A 23623-nucleotide genomic window follows, 5' to 3' on the forward strand; every position below is an offset into this window, starting at 1 on the left:
CAAATCTTTAACCTGCCTTAATAGCCTGAATTACGTTAAACTCATGTCACCACATTCACTTCAGTTTTCTTCTTCATTGCTTATTTTAGTTTCCGTTAACAAATTGTTTTCCATTTAAACTGTAGTCATAATTTTAGTTAATTCCCTGGGAAAATAATTTTGCACGATATTAAATGTGGCCTTTAACCTTTTGTTGTCCTCCCATTCCCCTCTCCAGGACTTTGACCTATGCATCAACTGCTACACCGCTAAGGGACACGAACACCAGATGGTGAAGTGGGGCCTGGGCCTGGACGACGACAGCAACAGCCAGAACTCTGAGTCGTCCAAGAGCCCCCAGGAGAGCCGGCGCCTCAGCATCCAGCGCTGCATCCAGTCCCTGGTCCACGCCTGCCAGTGCCGCAACGCCAACTGCTCCCTGCCGTCCTGCCAGAAGATGAAGAGGGTGGTGCAGCACACCAAGGGCTGCAAGCGCAAGACCAACGGAGGCTGCCCTGTGTGCAAGCAGCTCATCGCCCTGTGCTGCTACCACGCCAAGCACTGTCAGGAGAACAAGTGTCCCGTGCCCTTCTGTCTGAACATCAAGCACAAGCTGCGCCAGCAGCAGCTGCAGCACCGCCTCCAGCAGGCCCAGATGATGCGGCGCAGAATGGCCACCATGGCAGGACGGGGGATGCCCCTGCCGTCTCCACCTACCTCAACCGCTCCCGGCACCCCCACCTCTGGGCAGCAGCCCTCCACGTCCCCCCAAACCCCCCAGCCTATGCCGAACCAGACCCAACAGCAGCAGCCCGCCAATCCGGCCACCATGGCCCAAGGCTTCCCCAACAACGGTCGCGGCAGCCAGCCCCCCACGCCGGTCCCACACGGCAAGCCGGGGCCTCAGTCTTCCCCTATCCATCAACAGCAGTCGCCGCTCCCCAGCATGCCCCCCCAGCAGCAGCAGCCTCAGCAGACGCCCCCACCACCGCAGCAGCAGGTGCCTCCCCAGCAGGGCCCTATGGCCCCTCAGCCGGCTCAGGGAACTCCCATGGCCCAACAGGGCCCGCTCATCGCCCTGTTGGGCATACTCAAGTCCCCCAGCTCCCCCCAGCATCAACAGCAGGTCCTCAACATTCTCAAGTCCAGCCCGCAACTCATGGCTGCCTTCATCAAAGAGAGGAGAGCCAAGTACCGGGCCCAGGCACAGCAGCAGCAGAACCCTCAGGCCATGCTGGGTGCCCCGGCGGGCATGCAGGCCATGGCAGCCATGCAGTCGGGTCAGGTACAGTGACGTCATTACGTGCGCGTCCCGCGTCTTAGACGCGTTCACGTTGCCTAGAGACGCATTCACGTCATTGTCCTGGGGTCCCACGGACGCATCGCCTCCATTGGAGTCCACGTTAAAATAATTTACCACGTCGCTAGTGGAATAAGTACAATATTTCACGTTATTAGTGGAATAAGTACAATATTTGCCTCTGAGATGTAGTGGAGTAGAAGTAAAAGTAATGAAAATTGGAAATACTCCAGTAAAGTAAAAGTACCTTAAATTGTACTTATAAGTACAGTACTTGAGAAAATTACCTTTTTATTACCCCAAGAAAAAAGAAAAAAAAGACCATTATTGCACCAAAGTAATCAACAAGCTAAAACTATACTATCAAAAATTTCCAAACATTAGCCTAATTGTAAAATAATATAAGATAGAGGCAAACATTTTATAAATAGCCGATCTAAAAGCTCACAATGCAAAAAATAAATAAAATTGGGGACCCATAATTTTTTTCTGGGACTCATTCGAATGACCACCTGTGGGTCCCGGGACCCATTACTTTGATAACCTATTAACATCACTGCAGGTACAGAGGCCGGGGATGCCTCTGTACCTGACCTCTCCACCTACCTCAACCTCTCCCGGCACCCCCAACTCTGGGCAGCAGCCCTCCACGTCCCCCCAAACCCCCCAGCCTATGCCCAACCAGACCCAACAGCAGCAGCCCACCAATCCGGCCACCATGGCCCAAGGCTTCCCCAACAACGGTCGCGGCAGCCAGCCCCCCACGCCGGTCCCACACGGCAAACCGGGGCCTCAGTCTTCCCCTATCCATCAACAGCAGTCACCGCTCCCCAGCATGCCCCCCCAGCAGCAGCAGCCTCAGCAGACGCCTCCTCCACCGCTGCAGCAGCAGCAGCAGCAACCACCACCACAGCCCCCGCTGGCAGCCCTGAAGGTGGCCAGACAGATCGAGATGGTAGCCAAGGCCATCGGGCAGCAGAACTACCCCATGAACGGGGTGCCCATGAACCACCCCCGGATGGTGGGACCCATGGCGGGCCAGATGCAAATGATGCAGGGGCCAAGGGGCCCCCAAGTGATGCAGGCCATGCAGCAGGTGCCTCCCCAGCAGGGCCCTATGGCCCATCAGCCGGCTCAGGGAACTCCCATGGCCCAACAGGGCCCGCTCATACAGAGGCCCATGATGCCACAGCAGCAGGGCCTCCAGATGCCTGGCGTCATGAACCCCCAGGGTCCCTCGCAGCCGGGCATGACCCCCCAGCAGCAGGGCATGCCCCGGGGGATGCCCGGAAACATCGCCCCCAACGCGCTACAGGACCTGCTGCGCACGCTCAAGTCCCCCAGCTCCCCCCAGCAACAACAGCAGGTCCTCAACATTCTCAAGTCCAACCCGCACCTCATGGCTGCCTCCCATGGCCCAGATGGGTCAGCCTGGCATGGGCATGGACGGGGCCCAGAACATCCTCCAGCAGCGCTTGCTCCAACAGCAGCAGCAGCAGCAGATGTTGAAGCAGCACATGGGCTCTCCGACGCAGGCCAACTCCATGAGCCCTCAGCCCCACATGCTGCAAGGCCAGCCCCAGGGCGGGCCGCACTTACCCGGCCAGGCCATGGCCAACGCCCTGGGGAACCAAGTGCGGTCTCCGGCGCCGGTGCAATCTCCCTGTCCACCTTCCCAGCAACCCCCGCATTCCAGCCCCTCGCCGCGGATACAGCCCCAGCCTTCTCCCCAGCACGGTGCCCTCCACTCCAGCTCGCCTCACCCCGGCCTCGGAGGCCCGATGCCCGGCTCCATGGAGCAGGGACACATGGGCGCGCCGGAGCAGAGTGCCATGCTCCCACAGCTTAACACACCAAATCGAGGGGGGTTAAGCAATGACATGAGTATGGTGGGAGACACCACGGGAGACACACTAGAGAAGTTTGTTGAAGGATTGTAGCATTTCATAAGATGAATAAAGGCCTTCATCTGTGTTTTCAACCGAGACATTTTTTTGTACTTAATGATGTAAAAAGTCTAAAGAAATTAGTCACAAGGCCTATGGACTGTGAACGTTTCCTTAAACCAAGGGACTGCGTTTTCTTCCAACATATGGAGGGACTTGAATAATTGCTGTTTAAAAAGAGGACAATTAAGACACAAAGAATATATTTTTTGGTTCAGACCAGATGAGAAAGAATTTTGTCCTGGTCTTTGTGTTGTTTTAATTTGTTTTTTTTGTTTAGTTTTCTTCCTTCTAATTTGTTATGCTCTGGTATGGACTTTTTTTAATGAAACTTCCCAAAACAAAAAATTCGATTTCATTTTATTACGATTTTTATTTTATTTTGTACCTTTGCAGAATGAATAGCGTTTTTGTTTTGATGACTGTAAGATAATTTGTTGGGGAACTTTTGTTTTTTGCCAGGTTTCACCTCTTGCTCCCTTACTTCATTCCTGGCTAATTTATTCTATAAATACAGTGTTTCTCACCGTCTGGTCTGGGGACTACCAGCTCTGTAACTCGTGGTTACTGTCTCCTAAAGGTCCATTTGGACCCCTGGTGGACCCTGGGCCTGATGTTGAGAAACGGTGTGCTAATCTGCAATTTTTTCAAAAGGACATGCCTTTTGGGAAGACATACTTTTCTTTCCTGTTTGCAGAGTCTATGGGAGATTCACGTATTTGTATAGAACTAGGAACTATTGCACACACCCAAACATGACATGATGCAGGGGTGCAAAAAAGAAAAAAAATCCTGCACTTGGGCTTAAGCCTGATTTTTAGTTGCGTGCCAGTCTCTCGCACAAGAAATAGCCGATGTACAAGCTTGCAAAGTGTGGCGTCGTGACGAGTTGATTTCAGGACATGACTAAACTGAGGGATGAAACAATTGACACGGTAGTTTCCCCCTGACAATCCCCCTCACAAATATACATCCTTGCCTGGTCCAGAACCGAATTAAATGCAACTGCATGCAGCAACAAAAGACATAAATAAAGTATTATTTTAACCTTGTACATGCAACAGGAGGCTCTATTTAGGCGCACGGCACTGGCACACAACTAAGGATTAAATCGTGGCTGTAATTTATACGTGGTCGCATGACAAGTCTCACAACGACACCTTTTCTTTCTGTTAAATTTGTCATTTTCATCATGCAACAACGTATAAATTAGCCTTAAAGCTTGTTCACTCAAAGGTGCCGGAATGTTTATTTTTACTGGCTTGGACCCAGTAATATTCTGTCTTGCAGATGTTAAGAAAAAAAAAGAAAGACGTTGCTTTGTTTCTCCTTGGATTGAAAGAACTTCTCACAAAGACCTGAAGCCCTCTTTTTGCCTGTGGTGCGATACGACCCGTCAGACTGCTGATCTGTGTTCAGAGAGAGTTCTGTGCATCCTCTTATTTCTTTCTCTTCTTGCATTAAACTTGAATTGATGGTGAACTGTTCTCTAATGTAAATCACGCAGATGGACAAATACTGTAAATATGCAAAAGCAAAAAAGAAAAGAAAAAGAATGAGATCAATGTACAAACTGGCTAAAATGGCTCATTTCGTACTTATATACCATATTGTTAAATAAACCTGTGTGCAACAGACCCCGTCTCTGGTTGTCTCTACCATTTCTTGGAATGCAATATTTTCTTTCTGGATTTACATAAGCTTGTGTGAAAATTTCAGTTTTTGACCTTCAAGGATTTGATATCCCTCAAACACGCTGGGGAACACTTTGTCTTGATGTAAACGTAAAAAGGGGAGAACCACTCATTTTCACCATTGAACTATGTCATTAATATACCTTTGAGTTATGTGGAAATGAGAAACTCCCCCCTTGGCTTGCTCAAAAGTGGATTCCAGGGACACTGGGTTCCTTTAGACTAGAGAGGGCTCCCCCAAATTGACCCATAGATGTGTTTGCGGATCCATTTGGTTCCATTTGAACACTGTCCGAGTTAAGGAGAAACCTTAAAATTTGAAAGTTTGAGAAACACTGATGTAAATGATCACAATTCACAAGCACTTGTCTTTAGTTACTGGTAAAGTAAGCCATTTACCATGAGAGGGAGTGGGTTGTTGGCTGATTTAGCAGGGGTCCTCTATGTTCCCCAGGTTCTATGTTCCCCTCTCTATGATCCCATCTCACAGCATTAGTTTTAGTGAGGTTAGGGTTAGGGGTAGGTTAGGTGGTAAGAAAGTGGGGAACATAGAACCTGGGGAACATAGGTACGGTCACAAGGCGAAGGGGGTCCTCCCTATGTTCCCAAGGTTCTATGTTTCCAGGTTAGGTTTAGGGTTAGGGTTAGGGTTAGGGGTAGGGTTAGGGTTGGTTAGGGTTAGGGTAAGGGTTAGGGTTAGGGTTAGGGTTATAAATCAGCCATCAACCTCGAATGGTAAATTGCTTTTCTACCACTTTTACCATATAAATGAAAGAAAACACAGTTGTAACTTGCAAGGATCTTTAGTTACAATCATTATTTTTTTCAGTGGGCGGGGTCCATGAGCCAACTAAAGGTTGTTTACTGATTTACCACTGTTGTAAGCCAATCAGAATCCAGTATTTGAACACGTGACCACAAAAATTGGTAGAATTCATATTTTTCACCAGGCATGTGAATAGACAGACGCTATGCTGCTGCTGACGTCATTTTAATGCGTGCATCGGGGCCTTGTTCGTCTTGCTCAGCGTGTGAGCTGCTGTGTGCAGTCAGTACTGTAGTGTAGGTCAAACTAAGCAACATGTCTCGCTGTCTGAAGCTCTTCCAGTTCGCTCTGGCTTCTCCTCACAGAACCAGCAGCAGGTTGTTGTCATGTGGACGAGGTTTGAGCACCAGGACCTTGGCCGGATCTCACCATGCAGGTATGTACGTTGTGTTTGTGTCATGACATGACAGGGAGAGCTAAACTAGCCTAGCCGCTGATGCTGTAACTGCTGTGCAATAGTCTATCTCAGTGGTTCTCAAAGTGGATTCCAGGGACTCTATGGTTCCCCTTAGCAGGGTCTAAATTGACCCATACACAAGTACTCTGACAGTGTACAAATGGAACCAAATGAACCCGTTATGTTCCATCTGTACACTGTCAGAAATTAATTAAGGGGAGACCTTGATGTTTGAAAGTTTGAGAAACACTGGTCTATCTAGTAGTTATTACTCTTGCAGCTGCAGCTTTACTGTCTTGCTATGCTATTCAAATGTGTCGCACCATATTTCCTTTATAACATGGTGTTCTATTCGTTTATATTCGAATCTTTATCGCTGTGTTACAATGTGACACACTGTCATGTTGAAGTAATATTACATCATGGCTGCTATGGTAGATGCCACGGTCTGTCATTCTTCCATGCACATAGATGGTGGTAATCGGTGTGAAACATTGTTTTAACTTTAACCAATGTGTATGGAAGGCTATGTTGTTAATACTTTTGATTGATTGATTGAAGACTTTATTAGACGTTTGCATAGGAAAAGGTACAGTTTCATGACGGTACAGTTCACTGGTACAAGGTCTACTAAAAGGAGATCCTAGAAAAGACTAAGCTTATTTCCACAGGAAACCATTTAAGTATCTCATATAACATTGAATGACAGACGAATAGAACAACCCACTGCAATGTCGGTGTCACTAGACTAGCACATCTGCAGTGGGTTGAAGCTGCTCTCCCTACTCTCCTTTGAGACATTTAGGTCATGTTGTGGAACTGTCACCGGTTGACAGGTAGTACAGCCTGAAGTTGTACAAATCGATTAACCACTACCACTTCGCACACCACACAATGGTGCCATGCAGATCTAAAAGGCATCGCAATGCCACGAGTTGTGAGCTTGTAGATCTGCTATTTATTTTTTATTTTTCTTCTTTTTTAAGACACATTTTTAAGCTTTTTGCCCCATGACATGCTTACCAATCGATGCTTTTATGAAATTATATATATATATATATATAATCTATATTATCCCTACTAGGGATGGGACGATATGACAATTTCATATCACGATTATTGTGACCAAATAAATCGTGATTTACGATATTATTGCGATAATCAAAATCCATAATCCTGGGGCGGAACATTTGCCAAAAAATAGCAGCTGCATTGCGACGCGTTGTGAGCTTGTAGATCGGCTATTTTTTGCTAAGACATTTGATAGAGTGAAAAAAGGACTATCAACAATCAAGTACGTATATTATAAGTACCTTTTATTTTAGAGGGTTCAAGTGGTACTGGATATGCAGCTTGGTGAAAGGTGAATTGATCCCAGTGGCAGTGCATGACTGAGGACGATATCACAATAAATAAAATCTCCATGATACGAGTTTCGTATACGATACGATAATATCGCTTATTATCGTCCCATCTCTAATCCCAACACTTAATCTTGTTCCCCCGTCATCAGATGCTGGCCCCAGGCAGCAGGTGTGGAGCAGCAGACCCAGGCTGTGGAGCTCCCAGCACCCTGGCCTGGCTCTGAACCAGTACTCGCTCTACAGCACCCAGGAGGCCGAGAAGGTCCCCGATGAGGAGCCCCTGCACACCATCATCAGTGACACAGAGAATGTACAAGGTGATGAAAACACACAGGAGTATTGTCATATCCTAGATTTAAAAGCTACCTTCTTGGAACGTATTTGAATTAATGAATGAATACACCGTTATGTTCAGTTTCACTAATCTGTATGGTTGGAGTTATAGTATAGCACATCTACAGGGCTGTCGCTCTCCATTCCGACATGTCGCCACTCCGAAATTGACTTCTTATTGTCGGAGTGGCGACACTTCCATAGGGGTTAAGTTTAGGGTAAGGGTTAGAGATAGGGTTAGTGTCGGAATGGAGACATGTCGGAAAGGAGACATGTTGGAGTGGCGGGGTGTAACCCCTCTACAGTGCTTGGATGTTGTCTCTCTACTATTCCATAGAGAAGGTTATAGGACACTTACTGGTTGCCTTTGGCCAGTATCTCTCATGGCCAAAGACAGGCTCCCTCTGGAATGAGCAGTTGGTGTCTGGTATCTCTTAAGGAGATCAGGGCCGGTTTTAAATCCCGCCTGTAAAGGGGGTTCCAGACGGTACACGGCACCACGTCCTAGTAATTCATTTTCAATGAGAGGCGGGCGGTTATTTCGGCAGCCCGGAGAAGTTTAGGGGCGGCAAGGCGGGCGGGCGGGTGCTTGTTCGTGCATGCATACGCGGGCGGCGAGAGCTGGATTGTGTTCATCTTTGTGAAATACCACGCAGCGCTTACTCGTGGAGCGAGTGTGTTTGTGTATCACTGCGGCGCGGTCCCCGCTGATCCTAGTGGGAGCCCCCGTGGTAACCACTGCCCGTCTGTAGGACCCTTTACAGTTGCGATTAGCATTTGTCGGGTTTAGACATATCGAACTGTACTGTAAACTGTGCTCTTAAGCCAACATTAACGTTGCTTCCTCGTCCTTCTAGGTACTTTCTCCAAACATGAGTTCCAGGCCGAGACCAAAAAGCTGCTGGACATTGTCGCCAGGTCCCTGTACTCTGAGAAAGAGGTGAGAATGGGGAGGATGGTTTTTCATAAATCCTGGTGTTATTTTGAAACGTGCGAGGCCTGCTTTTCTACAAATATATGACTTCTCTGACCGTGATTACTAATGCTTAAATCATAAAACCCTCAGGTGTTCATCAGGGAGCTGATCTCGAACGGTAGCGATGCCCTGGAGAAGCTGCGCCACAAGCTGATCACAGGAGGAGGCGAAACGGCTCCCATGGAGATCCACCTCCAAACGGACGCTGCCAAAGGCACCTTCACCATCCAGGTACAGATAGCAGGGCAAGTCACCTGGAATGTGTATGACCTGCGCTGCTGCGCAGGTGTAAAGAGTGGAACCAAAGATTTTTAATATACCAAGATAGGGCAACCTGATCGGAACCACTAGAGTAGGACATGGTACACAAAGTCAAGGCCAGAAAGGGCAATGATAAAGTACATTTTCTCCTATGAAAAAAGCCATTTTAGTATGAACATTTTGGGAATATGTGTATATATACAATCGGGTCCAATATTTAGTTCAGTGACCATGGAGCTAAAGAATGGTTCAGAAGCTGTGTTCACGTTCACTCTGCCATTGGAAATGAATAGACAACCTGCTTCCACCTCCTAAAAAGGTATCCACCTACATCACGCAGATACAGGAATTAAACCGGAATAGAGGGTATGCACATGCATAAAGTGAATGGCAAATTGAGTGGCAAAGCGAGTTGCAAAGTGAGTTTAATAACGTCGTTTAATGTAATCAGATAGGACTTTTCGTGTTATTCTCTCTGGGTGGGAAAGATGAGACTTTGAGCACTGAACATGTAGAACTGAATTTAATTGACCGGCTCTGTTTTAAAGAACTGGGCTGAATTTGGGACATCAACATCCATTCAAGACAATCTCTGTTCCTGATGATAGTTTGCCACCTAGTGGAGACATATTGTACTGCATGTTGTGGTGATCATCTAAAAAAAATAGAATTTTGTGTAAAAAAGCATGCAGCTGCCATTAGCACCCCAAATCATCATTTACTGCAGAAACTGCACACTGGACTTAAACCAACTCTAACTTCAGAAGGTTGACAATTCTATTATAAATCCTTGTTTTGAGTGGTCTCTTGTAATATTGTAATATTTTGAGATATGGATTTTTGATATTCATGAGATTCATGAGTATGCCATACAAATTCAAACAAAAAAAGGTTTTGAATATTTCACTGCATGTGCGGATGTATCTAGAATATAATGGAAGTTTCAAATTTTGAATTATATTACAGAAGAAAATGAACTTTACACAATATTCTCTATATACTGTGCTGTATATATTTTTTTGCTTAATCTGTATGTGACTATTGTCTGTCTGTTGCAGGATACTGGAGTGGGTATGAACCAAGAGGACCTGGTTGCCAATTTGGGGACCATCGCCCGATCTGGTTCTAAGGTAGCTGTTAATATGCTATACTATTATATTTTCATGTATTTTAACGGTGGTTCTGTGTACTTTGTTTTGCCCTTGTCACTTACCATGATATCTGAACTGTCCAAGTCGAAACAATTTTCTTTATTTTTTATTTTACTTTTTCTTTTTTTTAAATGGCATGAAATGCCAACACCATTTACCATAATCTGGTAACTGCAAGTTGGATTAAGTTGATTCTTTTATGACTATGAGCCCCACCACAAATGTCTGGTTCTTGCAGGCATTTCTAGATGCTCTGACGGACCAAGCGGAGGCCAGCAGCACCATCATCGGTCAGTTTGGAGTGGGCTTCTACTCTGCCTTCATGGTGGCCGACCGTGTGGACGTCTACTCACAGTCAGCCGAGCCTGGCACTCCTGGCTACAAGTGGTCTTCAGATGGGTAAGACCAAGACCGGAAGAAATGACAGAGTTTAAATGTTTTTATTTATACAGGTAAATCCTGTTGAGATACAAGATCTCTTTTTGCGCTGTCAGAAATGCAATAAACTACAATACAAAAAGCTTGAACAACATTCAAAGCACCTCTAGAAAACATACGAATAGGAACTCGAAATATACTAATTACGGAAGTTTTCAGCAGAGATGGAGGGGGCATTTCATTTGAATATGATTAAACATGCAAGATGAGAACTTAATTGTGTGCGAGGACGACATTGGTGATACATGTGCTCTAGAGCTGGGGTCTTCAATGTTTTCAGGCCAGCCAAGGACCCCTTAGTTGAGAGAGAGATGATGCAGGGCCCCCTACAACCTTTTCATAGATTCCATATAGTTTCATCGTTTGACAGCACAGTCAGTCATAAGTATATTTTGGATTCATGTAAATTTGTGTTTAGAGATATTTAACCACTTGTACTATCAATACTTGATACACTTGACCTTTCACTCTGTACTTAATCTGCTCTTTTTCCCCTCTACACCAAACCTCTTTGCCGAAAATAGCTGATCTACAAGCTCACAATGCCTCCGCTGTGAGGCGTTGTGAGCTTGTAGATCTGCTGTTTTTGGCCACAGTTCCCAGAATATGGACACTAGGGTTCAAGTTATATAAAAAGGATTTGAAGACCCCCTGTAGTAACTCTGAGGACCCCTTAGGGGTCCCAAACCCCCTGTTGAAGACCCCTGCTCTAGAGATTGGTTAAAGCTACCGACTGTGTTCTCTCCCAGCTCCGGAGCGTTTGAGATCGCTGAAGCGGGCGGAGTCAGACAGGGGACCAAGATCGTGCTGCACCTCAAGGACGACTGCAAGGAGTTCTCAGTGGAGGACCGAGTTAAAGGTACCTCCAGGACACACTGCAATGAGTCATTTAACATATTCCATAGTCTCCTATAGTGATTAATGTGTAACTTAGCGTAAACAACCTCACGTTTCCACACGTTGTTGTTCTGTCTGTTTCAGAGGTTGTGAGCAAGTACAGCAACTTTGTCAGTTTCCCCATCTTCCTGAATGGACGCAGACTGAACACACTGCAGGTCGGCCTCTATTCTTTCTGTCTGTCAGATTAGGGCATTAACAAAAAAGTCGACAAGTCGACTGAGTCGACTTCATTACGCAAGTCGACTCCCACCAGAGAAAGTATACTTAAACTTTTTTTGTGTGCAACACAATTTGCGACCGATTCTAAACGTGGCATTTGGTATCCACCTGTATCTTCCTCATGCAGGCCCTGTGGATGCTGGAGCCCAAGGAGATCAGCGAGTGGCAGCACGAGGAGTTCTACCGCTACGTGGCCCAGTCGTACGACAAGCCCCGCTACACGCTGCACTACCGCGCTGACGCCCCCGTCAACATCCGCAGCATCTTCTACGTACCTGACATTGTGAGGGCTGCAGATCACACCCCATCACAAACCTAGCGTTAGAAATTTCGTTCTGTTCCGCGATTTGTTTTGTCTCTCCGCATCACAGCAAACCGCGGCTTCCGATTGGTCTGTGGTGCGGAGCAACCCTAACCCTACTCTGATTTGTTGGAACAACACCACGTGGCTTTCCAGCCACCGCAACTTCCGATTGGTCCGTGGTGCGGGGTGGGACAAATACACCAGTCTGTATTGGCTGGCTGATGACGTAGCTACTAGGGGTGCCACGGTACCCCTAAACCGAACCGTACGGTACGCCCTGCACGGTACCCCGTTCAATACGCCTTTAGGAAACCGCGGTCTTTTTGTGTTTGCAAATTAATTAATTTCTTACAGCTGGACAGCCACTGTGCATCGTGCACAAGACAATCTCCACTAAACCCCGCTCCGCAAGTAAACACGCACTATAGCCCTCACCCCCACCTACTCTGTAACAAGAGCCGACATTCACACTCGCAGCAGAGCAAAGCAGTTGAGAGTCCTCACAGAGACAGAAAAACGAAGCAGCTAGTCGCTAAGCTGTGCAGTGCGGAGCGCACGCATTGTAGTTGTTGTAACATGGAGAACAAGTCCAGGAGAAATCTGCTTGTTGTTTTTAGACTGACCATAGCAGGCAGCGTTAGCAAGCAACAAAGCCAAACGTAGCGTAGCCCCCAGCCAGAGTGTCAGACACCCGCTAGTCTCACTCACTCACTGACTGACTGGAGGAACAACGCATGGTGAGTGTTGTTGCCATGTCTGATTATTATAAGCCACGTTGAGCTTGTTTTTTATGTAAAGTTGCTTGTAGGCTAAATAATGGTGGATGCGGTGGTGAGCTTGTAGATCGGCTCGGCCACTTTCAAATAGCCGACGTGTATAGGTTTAAAGACCTCACGTGGCCTATATTCACTTATTTAAGCCTTGTTTTCATAGATCTGGTTGCTTATTCCTCTCGCAAAGTTTGGCAACACAGTGAACACACCCGTCTATTTTGGTTATAGTAATGAAAACTTACAGAGGTAGATTTGCTCAAGCTTGTAGCCTACTATAGTATCTCTTGTTGTGTGCAAAACAATTTGTTCATAAATAAAGCACTTTGAAACTGAAGACGATGGCCAATATTGATGATAATAGAAAAGAAAATAATTTTCCCCCTTTTTATTTTAATTTTATATTATTAATTTTTTTAACCCACCTTAAGGCTAAGAGGCACTGTCATAATTCAATTAGCTTAGAAGCAAAATAAAAATAGATTTTTGGAAAGTAATTTATTTTTATTTATTTTTTTAATGCAAAACACGAAACCGTGACCCCAAAACCGAGGTACGAACCGAACCGTGGGCTAAACGAACCGTGGCACCCCTAGTAGCTACCCTAACCCTACTCTGATTCGTTTGGAATCAGCAACAACCTCGTACGTCTCAACGGACATTCAGAAATGCGAGTTGGGCTTTTATCATGCAGTGGAAAATGACTTAAGATTAGGAGTGAAATGAGGAGCAGTAATTAATTAATCAGAGAACTATGTTTTGTAATAAAATAATTGGTTTAGGGATGTGCTATTCACAACTTAACTAAAATGTGTTTTAGTCTGCTTTTAACATAACATAATTTCTTGTAATCTTTGGGTTTTGATGATTTATCTTGATTTTGTACCTTATCATCATTTATTATCAAAAAATGTATCATCAGATTAATTGGAGTGAAACTTTGACTGATTAGTTGTTTATAAAGTATATCGTCGTTGTCGGGTGGAATCCTCGTATCTCCCAAGTTTCAAATTTGTAATTTTTTTTTCGCAAAGTAAAGCACTGCTTCATCATACGTATGGCCATCTCACAAAAGTAGTGAAAACAGGTGATCTACAAGCACACAACGCCTCGCGGTGCGAGGCGTTGTGTGCTTGTAGATCGTCTGTTTTCAATAGTTTAAATCATTTTTAAAATGAAAATGCAAAACGAACGGTTTTGGACATACAAGGTTTTTCACCCGACAACAACGATATGTTTGTAGTGATGTGCTAGTTGGAACATAGATGTATTGAATGTTTTCCTATGTGTCTGTGCTGTGAGCAGAAGCCCACCATGTTTGATGTGAGCAGGGAGATGGGCTCCAGCGTGGCTCTGTACAGCAGGAAGATTCTCATCCAGACCAAGGCCACTGACATCCTGCCCAAATGGCTGCGTTTCCTCAGAGGTCCGTGTCTCTCCTCTTACGCCTCTGTCTCTCTCCTCTTACACCTCTGTCTCTCTCCTCTTACGCCTCTATCTCTCTCCTCTTATGCCTCTGACGCATTGTGAGCTTGGAGAAAGCCTCTTGAAATTAGCCTTCTGACTCTCAATAATCCCCATGCATAACCTTTTAAGTCTTTTAAAACTGTCTAAACTTTGTATATCGTCGTTGCCGGGTGAAAACCTTGTTTGTCCGAAACCGTTCGTTTTGCATTTTTCATTTTAAAAATGATTTAAACTAGTGAAAACAGCCGATCTCCAAGCACACAACGCCTCGCGGTGTGAGGCGTTGTGTGCTTGTAGATCTGCTGTTTTCATTACTTTAGTGCGACGGCCTTGTACGATGAAGCAGGGGTTTACTTTGCGAAAGAACGTACAAATTTGAAACTTTGAGATACGAGGTTTCCACCCGACAACGATGATATTGTATTTTGAGATGTGTGTGTGTGTGTGTGTGTGTTTGATCAGGTGTGGTGGACAGTGAGGACATCCCATTGAATCTGAGCAGAGAGCTGCTTCAGGAGAGTGCTCTGATCAGGTAGAGCAACCGTTTTACTCATTCTTTCACACAAACAACTCCCTGTCTCACATACCATCCACTCATCTGTATGTCTATGAAATAACCCATCTTACAGTCCATCCACCCATCTATACGTCTATAAAATAGCATCTAATGGATTTACTATAGAGGGTATGTGCAGGACATCATCTTCATACCCGGATGTTTCTGGCCTTGACATCCAAAGATGTCAGATGTCAGATGCCAGAAAGTATTTTGTTTTTGGGCTTGTATGCCTTTATTGATAGGACAGTAGACTGACAGGAAATGGGGGGAGAGACATGCGGCAAAGGTTGTCCGGATCTGAAATCTAACCGGCGACGCCGCCAGGCATCCATGTCTATGTGGCAATGCTGTGCCTGGACCAGTAGGCCAGCGGGAACCCCTATATCAAACCATTTTAACATCCAGTATAATGGGTTCTATTGATTTTCATCACGCCAGCTTTAATGAAGGACCAATCAATATCTTGAGCCATTTAGGCCTGAACGCAAAAGTGGGTCACTTTAGATTTGAACCACATTATTTTATGCTTTAACTATTTAAAAAAAATAGCAGATACACAAGCTCACAGTGCGGCACCGAGTGCCACTTGTAGATCTGCTATTTTTTTAAGTCTATTTTTGACCCGATTCCATAAATATCTTCTAAATCAGTGGTTCTCAAACGTTTTCATGTCAAGGACCCCCAAAATTACATGTATTTAGCCGCAGATCCCCATATAAAAATATGTTGTCCCCAGGGACCACTCAAAAGCAAATATTTGAGTTGCAAATGTTAGCTTTTAAAAAGATATATTCAAAGACTTGCAAAAAGAAATCAAGATTTAGATCAAGATGTAGCAGAACTACAGTGCCGCGCTGTGAGCTTGTATATTTTTCAATAGTTAAAGCATTCAATAATTCTAGGCCTAAATGGGTTTTAATTGAGCGGTTTTGTAAAACGTCTCTTTCTCCCCGTGTCCCTGGCTCCTCCAGGAAGCTGCGTGACGTGCTGCAGCAGAGGGTGATCCGCTTCCTGCTGGACCAGAGCAAGAAGGAGCCAGAGAAGTACAACAAGTTCTTTGAAGACTACGGCCTCTTCATGCGCGAGGGCATCGTCACCACCCAGGAGCAGGACGTCAAGGTGCAGTCTGAGGGGGGGCTTCGTCATTAGGGACATGACACGATTATGACATTTCACATGACGATTAATTGTCACTCAAATAATTGCGATTAACAATTTAATTGTGTTTTTGTCGTTGACAGTTAAATTTCTGTTGGCTTTTAGGCTTTGAAGTTGCACATGATGGTAGATATGACGCATAACCTAAATATACAGAAATTACTGACATATTTGACAACTTTATATTTAAAAAAGAAATGGCCGATTCGACGCGTTGTGAGCTTGTAGTTCTGCTATTTCCACTATTTTTTACTTATAAAAAATATATTAAGGTTTTTCAACATCGAAACAATTATGACGATTATGAAAAATAATCACGATTATGTCAAATAATTGCGATTAGACGATTATGTAATAATTGTGACAGCCCTATTCGTCATACAGTATTTGAATTTGAATGCTTGACACATTCAAGATCTGGAATTATTTTATGCTTTAGCTATTGAAAAATAGCGGATATACAAGCTTGTAGATCTGTATTTTAGAGAAAGATCTTGAACATTTTTGTAAATGTTTTAACTCAAATCTCTGCTTCTGGGTGGTTCCTTCCTGTAACAACGTATTTTGAGATTGGCATCCGTGGCCAAATAGGCGTAATTTTGAGGGACCATTGACATGAAAAAGTTGAGAACCGCTGATTTAGAAGACGGATTTAGAAGACATTTATAGAATCGGGTCAAAATATTCAAAGACTTGCACAATTATTTATTTATTTATTTTTTTGCTCGCAGTGCAGCACTCGGTGCCACGCTGTGAGCTTGTATATCTGCTATTTTTGTATAGCTAAAGCATAAAATAATGGTTAAAGCGGTTCAAGTCTAACGCAACATATATATATAACTATAACGAACAACAAATCATAACCATATTTAGAATTGTCTTCAATTTTCCGGTAGAGGTTGAGATGTTGTCGAACAGTCAAGAGTCACTGTCCATGTGGCTTGTCATGATTTCCAGGAGGACATCGCTAAGCTGTTGAGGTTCGAGTCCTCTGCGCTGCCCGCCGGGCAGCAGACCAACCTGATGGAGTACGGCACCCGCATGAAGGCTGGCACGCGCAACATCTACTACCTGTGTGCCCCCAACCGCCACCTGGCAGAGCACTCAGTCTACTACGAGGCCATGAAACAGAAGGACATGGAGGTGACGTCTGAGCATTGTCTGTGTGACGGGTTTCTCTAGCCGTGATCTTTGTGTGAATTATGTTGTGTTGCTTTTGGGTAGAGGAATAGAAACCTCAGGTTTTGATGGGGGGGGGGGGGGGTGGGGGGGGAAAATCCTCAAGACCTCAATCTTGCAAATGCATTGGGAGGAAATAATGTACAAATAACAACATACATTCTATGTATATTTCTATGTAGATACCGTAATTCATACTTTGTTGCACAGACCTTTAACGTGACGAAAGCAACATATTTTCCTCGAGTAACAATGCCTAAAGGCCAGGGTAGTCACAATTGAAGCCTGTCTTGTGTGTTAAAGCCTGTTTGTTTGTCATTACTTATGCCTTCTGCTCCTCCAGGTGCTGTTCTGTTACGAGCAGTTTGACGAGCTGACGCTGCTGCACCTGCGGGAGTTTGACAAGAAGAAGATGATCTCTGTGGAGACGGACATTGTGGTGGACCACTACAAGGAGGAGAAGTTCCAGGACAGCAAGCCCGGTTAGACCCGTTTAACCCACTAAACTTAATTTTAAAAGAGGAAATCACTCTCTCACACTTATGCCAGTGATTGTCCTGACCTCTGCTAGTAGCCTTGACGCCTCCTCTCCTCTGTGTGTGTGTGTGTGTGTGCGTGTGCGTGTGTGCAGAGTCAGAGCGGCTGACGGGGGAACAAGCTGAGGACTTGATGGCCTGGATGAGGAACGTTCTGGGCACCAGAGTCGCCAATATCAAGGTAATTAAACCACACGGCATCAATGCATATCGTCACTGTGGGCAGAAACCTCCATATCTCCATATTCTAACTTTCGGTGTTTTCTTTTTTCGTAAATGAATGCCCTACTTGATCATACTACAGCGTCACACACAAGCATAGAAAGTAGCAGATACGAGGTTGTAGATCTGCTACTTTTGAATTTGAATCCTGGCTCAGCAGCCGTATTGGAAAGAAACTGGGCCTCTTCCTTCACAGGTTTTAAGGATACTGATGAAGGCTCTGTTCCATTCTGGTCAAACAGAGTCAGGGTGCTGATACTGTGCATGTTGGCTCACTGGAAACACTCTGCTACTCCAATGGGTCTCAAACTGTCCTTGAGTGGGTTCCAAATGGCCCCTTATGGGTCTGTAACTCTGAGAGTGTGCAAATGGAACCAAATGAACCTGTACAGGTCCATTTGGTTCCATTTGTACACTCTCAAGAGTTACGGTGGTTCAGAAATCAAAACATTTTAGAACCACTGTGCTGCACCAAACGGAACAGAGCCTTCATTAGAATCATTGTAACACCTGTGAAGGAAGTTCTACATCTGCACGTGGACACAGGAATCTGGCCTTTAGGCCCTGACTTGGTGTGATCACATATCTAACGGGGTTAGGCTCGGAATAACTCCCAATAGCAGATGCTTTTCCTGCCGTTCCTTTGAACTTATGACACTTGAGCGGCTGATGGGTGTGTCAACACAGTGATGGTCTTCCGCCGTTTAGGTCTGTCCCATTGGTTAGTGCCTATCACTAGCGGGTGACAGTTGAGCAGTGCTGAAACACAAGCATTATATTCAATGCTTGTGCAAAATTAGTACTTTTTTAGGACTGATACAGTTGAAAATGGGGTGAAGTGCTCCAAGTTTTGAATTTGTTTAAAATGTGTTTGTAATTTCTCGTAAAAGAAATAATGTTGTGAAGGAAGTAAGGGCCCATTTGAACCTTTTTCCACTCCCTCCGTACCCCAACCAGGTGACCCCTCGCCTGGACACGCACCCAGCCATGATCACGGTGCTGGAGATGGGGGCCGCGCGTCATTTCCTCCGCACCCAGCAGGTGGCCCGCACCACTGAGGAGAGAGCCCAGTTACTGCAGCCCACACTGGAGATCAATGCTGGGTAAGAGATGACAGGGTCACGTTGTGGAGTGTGAGTGGTGTGGAGTGTTAAATAGTGCCTGGATCCAAAGTGTTTCAACTGTGCATTACGTTGAAACATTAAAGCAGAAATAAGCAGTTTTCTGCTGACATAAGCAGGAATCATGCAATTGCTTATTTTTATTTTTATTTTATTATATTCAGGCGGCTAACAATGCTCCCTAAAAAATCTAGTCTCTGTGGCGCTTCTTGGAGCCGCAGTCTGCCTCCCAAACTATTATTTTATCTGTAAGAAGCTCTGTCATTAGCAGCTCATTGGTGCATGAACCAGCCGACTGGGGCTAAAAGGATTGACAGACAGGTCAACCAATCTGAACAAAACAAGAGGCGGTCCTGATTGGTCTGTTATTTTGGATGGGCACCCAGTTTAATCGACCAATGACAGAACTTCTCACAGATAAAAATAATAGTTTTGGAGGCAGATTGTAGCCCCAGGAAGTATCACACACACAACATCTCTTTAGGAAGCATTGTTAGCCGCCTGAATAAAATAAAATAAAAATACATTTTTAAAATCAGCAGTGATTCCTGCTTATGTCAGCAGAAAACTGCTTATTTCTGCTTTAAAACACGATGGCAGAGGAAACCGTGCAAGGTATCTTAGGACCAGTTAGGGGTTCAGAGGTCTCTCTCCAGCCAGACTGCCGCCTCCCACAATTATGGGATGGTTCCGTCATACCGTCTGTGCAAAGGAAGCTCTGAAAATTATCCAGGGGATGAAGCGGATGTCCCGCCAACTCTCCGTTTTGTCTTAAATAAATGTGTCCTCGCCCTTACGGCGTGTTACTTCTTAAATGTGTCCTACTGTAAATCTAATTAGTCTAAGCATAGATGGCTTGCTGCTTATCACAAATGGGAATTAACACATTGAATGCCATTGATTAAACAATGATCCCTCTATAATTGATTCCCCAGACATGACCTCATCAAAAAGATGCACGCACTGAAAGACTCCAACTCAGACCTGGCTGGACTGCTACTGGAACAGGTGAATACCACTCTGCACACACAGTCTGTTAAACCACTGCTTCCCAAACAGTCACAGACCTATTGTTATGTGTCACGACTCGAGTTCTTTTCCAACATTAAAAAAATACATATTTTATATACGTTAATTTTTTTTATACATTTAAGAAATGTATAATTAAGAGATGCATTGTGAGCTTGTAAATCTGCTATTCTCTCTAATTTGCACCACGGGCAAACGTCTAATTCCTCTTTTGGGTCTTGAGCTAAAAAGTTTGGGAACCACTGTGTTAAACAGCTATTTCAGCCCTTTGAGGTTTAAATGTGTTAATAGGGGATTGCTTATTGACTTCTACAGTATGTCGCTGTAGGGCTACTACTCATAAAATATATTAGTTTTTCCCCAGAAAGGTCAAAACATAGTTTCAAGATTTAAATTTACATTTTGTTTTCCGTCGCAGATCTACGACAATGCCATGATCGCAGCAGGCCTGAACGACGATCCCAGACCCATGATCGCCCGCCTCAACGAGTTGCTGGCCAAAGCTCTGGAGAAGCACTGAGATGGACACACAGTGCACACAGCAACAGGCTGCCTGGGCATGAAAGACTATGGCCTATTATATAGACTGAACCACCATCTGCAGCCCAGCGGAGCATGAGCTGCTTCCAAACGCCACTAAAGGCCCTTCTTAAGCCATGCAACAGGTTCTATGCACAGCAGCTATAATGGGAAGAAATTGGGCCCCTTCCTTACTTTCTTCACTGGTGTTATCAATGATTCTGATTTAGGCTCTGTTCCATTCTTTTTTGTGTGTGCGAGAGAACCAGATGTTTGGGACAAATAAGAATATGGGAAGGTCCTCACACAGTTTGTCTTCCCTGCTCACAGCAGTAACAGCAGCTTCAGCCCACAGAAACACCCTGAGCTCAATGCAGCGTCTCCAAGCAGCTTCCTGGAGAGTGGAGGGTCAGCCAGAACGGACTACAGAGCCATACAACTGGCCAAGAAGAAAAAACAAAGGGGTCCAGCTGCACATCAGGGAATTTAGGATTGAAACTAAACTAGTCATGCGTTTTGCAGAGGTGACACTGGAATAGAAGTGGCCTGGCGGCCGGTAGTCCGTCCAATCTGTGTTCTTGGGTTTGTACGTAGACACGGGAATCGGGCAATTAGGCCCTGACTGGGAGCGATCACATATCTAGTGGCATTAGGCTCTGAATAACTCCGGTAGTAGCTGCATTTCCTGCCGTACCTTTGAGCGGCTGATGGATTAGTCAACTAAGTGCTGTTCTTCCACTGTTTAGGTCTGTCCCATTGGTTAGTGGGTGACAGTTGAGCAGTGAGCAACGGCTCAATGATTATTTGGCCGTCGTCGTCATAACGCTGTTTGTCTTAAAATTAGTGAAGTGGGAGAAGTGCTCCAAGTTTTGAATTTGTTTTAAATTTGTTTGTAATTTCTTGTAAAAGAAATAATGTTCTATGCGTTTTTGGGAAACATTTTTCCCTGTAACATGGGAGTGGATGGATCTGCTGCTTGACTCTGACTGTCTGCCCGTACCCATGACGTAACCCTTCATCAGTATCATTGGTAACACCTGTGAAGGAAGTAAAGAGGCACTATTTCTTTCCAATATGGCTGCTGTGAATGGAGCCTAGCACATCATCTAGCCCTCCCATTCAAATGGTTGAAGACAAGAGGACATACCGGCCCAGAGCGTGGGTGGAATGAAGAACTGGACTGTTGGAAGACCTTTCAGGAGAGCACCTGTGGTAATATTTCTGTACCGTTGTATTATTTAATTGTTCAGAGCTGTTTCATAATGACGATGTTTTGCGCCGCTGGTGGTGATGGTATTTGAACCTCCACTACCAATCGCATCATCCCCTCTGGCTGATCAAGGAGCGAATCAAAGCACACTTCTACAGTTCCTACATCAGTCAGCGTGGAAACCCTCTGTTCTCTGTGCATGAGAATGTTGTGTTCTTTATGCCATGGAGATGTGCATGAGGATGTTGTGTTCTTTATGCCATGGAGATGTGCATGAGAATGTTGTGTTCTTTATGCCATGGAGATGTGCAAGGTGTCATGTGGCTCGTAGTGTGAAAGCAGTCGTAAACTGACTGCTGATAAAGTTGGACTCCATTCTATTACAAATACAAGCCTTCTGTTCCAACAGTTGAGAAAAACTGTTTCTCTTTGTCCCTCTCTTTTTTTACCATGTTACCAATTGTCTCCTTTTTTCTTTTACAGTGTGTCACATATTTTGATATTTGATGTCCAATGTTTGTGGTTAATCAAAAGGGGGGAGGTACTGAAATCTAGACCATTTCTATTTAGGTATAATAAACTATAGAATATTTATTACCTGATGTTAGTTCAGTGTCAGTGTTCAAATCAATCAATTCATCCAAAAGGATTCATAATTAGTTCTTGGTAGCCTTAACATAATACCAATATTTAGATTACGCTGATGTATGATGAATAAAGCATTCGTGAAACCCTTGATGGTGGCTTAACGTCTATTAGCAATTAGTAACGATAACTAGAACTAAAAGAGATCTACCGGTATGCAATATTCTCTGCAATATTACTTTATATATTTAATCATCATTTATTTGTTACATTTGCTTTACTGATTTGTATTACCCTCTTGGCTGGGCCATTCGACCATTCTTTAAGACTCCTAACATTATTTCATTGCTTTTAAACTTAAAGCAATGCTGCCCAATGGTCAGCAGGGGGCAGAAGACACATACATCATCAGATCTGTTTTGGCGTGTGCATGGTGGTGGTGGCTCAGCCAGTTGGTCCACAGACACACTTATGGCTAGAAGTATCTTGTAAATAATTGTAATGGAGTTACAGTACAATATTTGCCTGTATTGAACATTTGTAAAGTAAAAGTATCAATAACACAATGTAGAAATACCTTACAAGTAAAAGTCCTATATTTAAAAGGTACTTGAGTAAAAGCATTGACAACAGAATAAAGGGCCAAAAGTAAACATTGTGCAAAATGTTCCATCTATCTAGTTTTCAAATGAATGTAATGGCATAAAAGCACAATATTTGAGATGAAGAGTATTGAAAACACTAAGTACTCCAGTAAAGTAAAAATGCCTAAAACATTTACTTGTACTGTACTTGATGAGTAAGTTACTGTAGTTACCATTCACCCCTGGTTGTAATGGATTGCAAAGTCATTGTATTATAATATATTGTCGCCTGGGAGTATTGTTGCATGTTTAATTTCTATTTAATCTAAAATGCAACAATATTTTAGCATTTTTAGTTCGTTTCTGAAAATGGTGAATGTCGTTACAAATAATCTTATAAATTACTTATTTCTTCCCCCAACCATATTATATATTAATCCTGACTGAATCATTTCAATAGAATCTTTTTTTTTCTTTTCTTTTTTTGCCATTTCCAGTTATTCTGTTTGAATTGCTTTATCAGACCGACTGCTGGCAAAGTTAGAGGTTGGTAGTGTACGTTCTCCATGTTACTTTAAAACAGTCTGCTCTGATTC

General features: G+C 44.4%; 2 protein-coding genes across 2 annotated transcripts in view; both read left to right on the forward strand.

The window, feature by feature from the left end:
• Positions 1-4862, forward strand: part of LOC308282752 (histone lysine acetyltransferase CREBBP-like) — a 92401-nt gene extending 87539 nt beyond the window's left edge. Inside the window, 3 exon segments of the mRNA XM_080723139.1 lie at positions 218-1264; positions 1794-2690; positions 2692-4862. Of these exon segments, the coding sequence (XP_080579265.1) occupies positions 218-1264; positions 1794-2690; positions 2692-3219 (2472 nt within the window). The 3' untranslated portion in view covers positions 3220-4862.
• Positions 4863-5959: 1097 nt separating this feature from the next.
• Positions 5960-22736, forward strand: trap1 (TNF receptor-associated protein 1). Its single transcript, XM_080724260.1, has 18 exons — positions 5960-6121; positions 7656-7823; positions 8697-8779; positions 8906-9046; positions 10135-10206; positions 10466-10626; positions 11415-11524; positions 11647-11720; positions 11912-12067; positions 14164-14284; positions 14788-14857; positions 15856-16003; positions 17000-17185; positions 17565-17703; positions 17853-17938; positions 18937-19082; positions 20036-20108; positions 20548-22736. The coding sequence occupies exons 1-18, from the start codon at positions 6001-6003 to the stop codon at positions 20647-20649; spliced, it is 2157 nt and encodes a 718-aa protein (XP_080580386.1). The 5' UTR covers positions 5960-6000; the 3' UTR covers positions 20650-22736.
• Positions 22737-23623: the final 887 nt, after the last annotated feature.

Source organism: Nannobrachium achirus (assembly GCF_963921795.1).
Source record: "Nannobrachium achirus genome assembly, chromosome: 4".
Lineage (NCBI taxonomy): Eukaryota > Metazoa > Chordata > Actinopteri > Myctophiformes > Myctophidae > Nannobrachium > Nannobrachium achirus.

Coding starts and splice junctions, on each gene's coding strand:
- trap1 (XM_080724260.1), top strand. CDS start 6,001: ATGTCTCGCTGTCTGAAGCTCTTCCAGTTCGCTCTGGCTTCTCCTCAC. Junction 9,047..10,134: donor AAGGCACCTTCACCATCCAG/GTACAGATAGCA, acceptor TGTCTGTTGCAG/GATACTGGAGTGGGTATGAA. Junction 19,083..20,035: donor ACACTGGAGATCAATGCTGG/GTAAGAGATGAC, acceptor TTGATTCCCCAG/ACATGACCTCATCAAAAAGA.